This window comes from Branchiostoma belcheri, unplaced genomic scaffold (assembly GCF_001625305.1).
Source record: "Branchiostoma belcheri isolate BF01 breed outbred unplaced genomic scaffold, Haploidv18h27 scaffold307, whole genome shotgun sequence".
Taxonomy (NCBI): domain Eukaryota; kingdom Metazoa; phylum Chordata; class Leptocardii; order Amphioxiformes; family Branchiostomatidae; genus Branchiostoma; species Branchiostoma belcheri.
The window spans coordinates 16,231-22,068 of record NW_017803918.1 but is presented as its reverse complement, the minus strand read 5'-3'; the positions used below and the strand labels follow the sequence as shown (position 1 = coordinate 22,068).

The window sequence follows — 5,838 nt, the reverse complement described above, 5'->3', positions numbered from 1 at the left end:
CCAAGGCCACGCACCAGTAATAGAGGACAGATGTTAGACTTAGCCCTCCTACAAACTTGTCACTGTATATCCGAGCACAGTAGAGTACAGTCATGAAAACTCCTCCGGTGTGAGATTCATTATTGAGTATTCTTGAGTGTTGGAGAGAACACTACACCGTAGGCTTGGTGACCGCCGTAGCAACATACTTGCCACGAGACTCCGCATTGGCTGGTGCCAGCTTAACTCCACGCTGGCCAAGTTCAACCTTACCACCCGGGGATGTGCCTGTGGTGCGACCTCTGAGACAGTCGCGCACTTCCTCCTGCACTGCCCCTTGCACGCAGCTGCACGACAAGACCTTGCCACAGCTGTGTACCGCCTGGTGAGACGGCCCCTCTCCACCAGTGTTCTACTCACGGGTCCCCAGGCAATGGCATTACACTGAACAAAAGCCTCTTACATGTCTTCCACACCTACATCACTTCAACAAACCGTTTCTAGGCACTTCCAGCTGTTCCTCCTAGCCCTGTTACCTGCACCTGCAATGTAGTATCAATTTTTTTCTCTTATGTGGCAGTCTCCTTTTGGACCTCAGACCTCCAAACGCGTTTTTAATGATGTACATATATGTAATTAATTAATCAGATTGACATAGGTTATTAAGTTTGTGTGATTGTAATGTATTTTGACATAATGTGCCCTGTGTGTTTTGTCCCTTTATGTTGACTCTCTAATATCAGCTATGCTGCATTGAGAGTATGTGTAATGTTCTGTTGCATTTTCAATAAATTAAAAAAAATTATTGAGAAAGTATGGCATTTAGGTGACAGGCATACGGCTCCTGTCCATAGTAGGACTCCGAGCAGCAAGCCTTTGAAGTTCATTCACACACCCACGCAAGAACCCACCGGAGCACGCTGGATGCAGATCAACAGGTCAGATAACTTTGTTTGTTTGACTCAGAGGCTTTTTCTAGTTGCTCATATATGTATGTGTTAACAAGTTCTGTTAGTTCATTAGTGACGCTGAAGAAGAGTGGCTGTCACTCAAAGCGTTCAGAATTTATCTCCATAATCTATCCAGTAGTAGTTCGAATTTTCAATGAGTGTTTGAGGCTTTATTTATTCATTAAATGTTCAAATTGGTAAAGGGATGCATGTCTTGATTAGCAACAATGGTTTGAGGCACATTTTTTGTGCACTGTTGAAGCTCAACTGTTAATTTGTTGACTTGTTCAAGTACAATATAGGTCTGGGCTTGTACCTAATCCCGTCTACCTGTACCCGTACCTGTACCTAAAATTTGTTTTGTTTTTTTATTTATTATAACATTTAGTAACAAGACAGGATGACGACATACTCAAGCTACAATGCTTATGTTTGTGTCGTCATCGTTACAAAGATATATACATGTAGTCACAAATACAGACATGCAAAGCATAAGAGTAATAAGGTAAACTAAAGTAAGCCGCATTATAACTAAATCATAAAATATGTAACAAATATATAACAGTATATGCAGGTACATGCATCTGTTGCTGCTATCTAGTTGACTTATGACACCGCTTATGATTTAACTGTGTAAGAATTATCTTCTTCCAAGATGGTAACTTTTTTTCATTTTTTGTATAATTGCAGCATCATGGGAAAGAAACATCCTAAAAGGCCTGGGAAGTACATTAAAGAACAACGGCTGCTTCTACATGTTACCAGCAGCTCGACAGGTAGACCAAAGAAAGTACACTTCACTGTTGGCCCAAGGAGGGGGGGGATCGATAGGTAACAATACAGGTTTGACTGAAACGGCTGCAGTTCCAAATCCACATGTAGATCTGCAACATGATGAACAGCCACCACAAGAAGATCCTCAGCCTGCTCCATCCAGATACAGCTTACACAAGCAGCGCGAGATCAATGCATGGAAAGATGTGAGAGAACCCATCTTCTGCACATCTCTGAAGCTGTCTGGACCTCTGTCCAATACGTGTTCCATATGTCGGAAAGAGCACACAGAGGACATGTCCTTGTATCGCTGTATGGACTGTGGACCTACTGCCACATTTTGCATTGAATGCCTCAAACAACAGCACAAAAACTCACTTCACCTGCCTGAAGTATGGAAGGTAGATGTTTGTTATTGCTATTTTGATTATAGAAATGCTTGTTAATCTGTCAGGTTTGAGGTCCGTCCACATAGACCCCGTTCATACCAGACTTCATTCAAAAAACAGTTGAAACCGCTAAATAATTAGCAAGCGAAAACCTGGCTAAAACCTCTAGTATTCATACCAGACTTTACATACTAGTAACCGGTTTTGTACAAATCCTGTCCAGTCACTGGTGAATATCCAATTAATCTGCCATGATGCAGTTTGAACAAGAATTCAGAGACTTGTACCTACATGAAAAATTGTAATTTCATTTTGTTTTGGGATTTTTCTCAATGACCACGGAGATGTGATGATTACATGTAGCATAATCTATTCTATATATGTTTTTCTGAACTGAAATGCATATGTATCTCATGTGAAAGTCCTATCCATGGGCAAGGTTTTGTTATAGCATTTAATATCAATTATGCAGATTGCCTTCATATTAACGTCCTCATCATCATTGCTTTATTCAGTAAAAAAATCGGTATTGCAGTATTCACCGAAATTTCGTCATTTGCATAAATTACATTCAATTGTGTACATCCCTGTCTAAGATATCTACATACCAAAAATTAGGAAAACTCATTATTTCTTTCTTGATTTATCCACTTTTAAAGATTTCGCTGGAAGCTCTCTTGCAGTTCCAGAACAAGCTGCTACTAGTGCTAGGGGGACCAAACCCACACCAATTGTTCCTGACAGGAAAAGATATGTCACCAAATATTCAAGACCATAGCATGTTCAGGACAAATGATACAAAAAATGGAAGCAGTACTAAGGTCAGCCACCAGGAGACCCAGATTTGACCTTACCCTTTGTCCTTCTTAGACCTACCATCACAATAAATATCATCACAATCCATAAAGGCATTATTTGAATTATTATTATGAATTTATGCTGACCACAATATGTATTGCGGAAACACAGGAAGACAGACAGACATGCTGCAAACAATACATACAATTTCATATAGATGATAACCGTTCCTCCCGCATTTCAGATTGCCACTGTAAGTGCCAACTTCCAAATTTGAATTTCCCGCCAGTAGATTAAGTTAGTATAGCTTCCCGCCAAATCCCTGCCCCCCTGAGCGCCAGGGTAGGGAGCCCGTCTGTCTGGGATTTAGACAAGGAGACAGGCAGCGCATAGGGCACAAGCAGAGAGGCAGAAGTCTGGTGTGGTTCCTGAGTAGGACCACAAAGGCCTGGGCACAGGAGATACCAAAGGATATTCTGTGGAAGGACGATGAGACCATACCAGTTTTACGCCAAGAACTCGCCAGGAACTCGCTAAGAACTAGACAAGAATTCACCAGGAACTCGCTAAGAACTTGTCAAGAACTCGTCAAGAAGTTAACAAGAACTTGTGCTTTGTTCCTCGAATTGGGATCAAGAAATCAAACTACCCTAGGAATACAATTACCAACAAGAACTCTACCAGCAAATTCAGAAACATCGAACTTATACGGCGGAAGTAGAACAGGGCGGATTTCAGTTTGTATTACTAACTCTACTGAAGATTAAACATTTATGACGTATTCCAATCAGTTTGTACGACTTCTTCCCTGAAGACCAACAGAGGTGAGTTCGGTAACACTTCCTCACACGTCCATCCCATGCAGAATAGCAGCAGCCACAGTAATAAAGTGGTGCTGCGCCTACAGCCACCATGCTGACCCCATGAAACTTGAATTATGATGTAAAAACCGTTTGAATAAACCCTTAGCGTTCAGACCTGTTTTTTGGTCCCCCCCCCCCCAAAAAAAAAAACACCTGACAGATGGGGGGTGTTGCAGTTGATTTGCGTTCAGAGTAGGCTAAATTTGGAAAAACTGTTTGAAACTGCTGAATAAAAGTCTGGTATGAACAAGGTCATACACACACAGTTTGACAGTTGAAATATTTAGTCACAAACACATTAAAGCCCTACCCATGAGAAGTAATGACAGGAACAGATTGCATCCAATTAGTGAATCTTGTTCAAAGTATTAAAATATTTTTCTTCTCTTTAATAACAGTGTACATGTAATTCCTACTGCCAGTATACATTGTTCTGCAACATTCATTCTCTGGAAAATCAACCTTGTGTTCCAATCATGAATCCAATGTGACTTTTCAAATCAGTCATGCCGTCAAAGGTGTACATGTATAAAAGCAGCTAATTGGCTTAGTATTTGCAACATCAAAAATGTCATCATTAGAGCTGAATTAGCTTTGATAGTTGTCTTTTATCTACCTAAACATTATTAAAAACAGTTTGAACATTAACTGCATGTGGCTCTAATGAGCAGCACAATGTAATTGCAAGCCAATGTCGTCTTACACTACTGTACTACATGTAGTACCTGATTTTAGGACATTGCAAGCCAATGATGTCATTCCTTTGAATTCTCTGTAAGGTAATGCTGACTTGTTTATCATAGTTATAAACTGATCCCTTTTATACATTTTAAAAGTCACTGTACCATCAGAAATGGAAAGCTGTCTTAGCCTGATATTAACTTGTACCATTGCTACAGGTCCTGGAGTAACTGTCTGCAGTGAGCGGTACAGATTTAAAACTTAGTAGTAGTGTGAATATAATAACATGTAATACAACTTATAAAAGTGATGATTACTTGCTTCTACAAGTGAGTAGTACTTAAAAAATATGTATTGTTGCAGTATAACATTTTCTAAATTAGTTGTATGAACATCCCATGACATGTCTTTTTGTCTTGTTACAATTAGGATCACTGTTTTCAACCAATGCTGGACATCTGTAACTTCCTTCATCGGGTTGACCATCCATCCTGTCCATCATCCTATTACAGGGAAGTCCGTGTGTTTGATAATTCTGGTAAGTCATCTAGCTACATCCTAAATGTTATCAGAACTTGCTACCAAATGTATGTTGATAATAGATGATGCAAATTTACAGCCCAATTCTAATTGCAAGTACAGGTTGTTGTGATATTAAGCAAAGTTGGACGACACCCCTCTAACTCTCTGTGATAGACTAGTCCATATCTGAATATTAAGTAGCTCAGTCTAGTAGAGTAACCCCAGACTCTAGTTCCCCCTCTTTCTGCCTGGACTCCAGACTGAGCACATCCACGTTTGTACCGTTACTAACCCTTCTGGATTAAAGCATCTAAAAAGGCAACTCAAGGTCTCTGTCCAAATCCACTGTCGAGTTCTAAGAGTACATCATGGTGTCAGAAGTTCAAGAACCTTGGCTTTTCAACCCTCAAGAAGGAGGAAAAGGCAAGTTCTTAAGACAAAAGTGCAGTTTTGAAGACAGCATGCCACGAGGTAGGAGAATTCCTATATTCCCTATAGCCTGAAGCAGGCGGTAGCCGTCAAACAGCCAGGAAGTGGCAGGTCAGACGTGCAGGCATTCCAGACAGAGCGTCTACATCTGAGCCTTGCTAACCCTGAACTCTGAACTCTAGACAAGTGTGATAATTGGAAAAACAAGCCCAGGCAGCTGCAAGTTTTTAAAAAGTTTGACAAGCAGAAAACAAGCCTAAAAGATGGCGGAAGGTCGCAGTTTGAGGGCACCAGGGCCGCTCGATGTAAATTCCAGAAACCTAAGCCTAACGTGGAAAAGATGGAAGGAAGAAATACAATTATATATTGATCTAGCAGTGGAAGACGATGCTGCTAATAGAAGAAAGACCCTTCTATACTTAATGGGTGAAAATGACACGGAAAGTGTATGGC

The 5,838-nt window shown here is 40.6% G+C and overlaps 1 protein-coding gene across 1 annotated transcript in view; it reads left to right on the top strand.

The window, feature by feature from the left end:
* The first annotated feature begins 1,623 nt into the window (after positions 1-1,623).
* LOC109474388 overlaps positions 1,624-5,838 on the top strand; it is a 7,137-nt gene continuing 2,922 nt past the window's right edge. The window contains exons 1-2 of the mRNA XM_019774690.1: positions 1,624-2,104; positions 4,864-4,972. Of these exons, the coding sequence (XP_019630249.1) occupies positions 1,685-2,104; positions 4,864-4,972 (529 nt within the window). The 5' untranslated portion in view covers positions 1,624-1,684. The remainder of the gene's footprint in view (positions 2,105-4,863; positions 4,973-5,838) is intronic.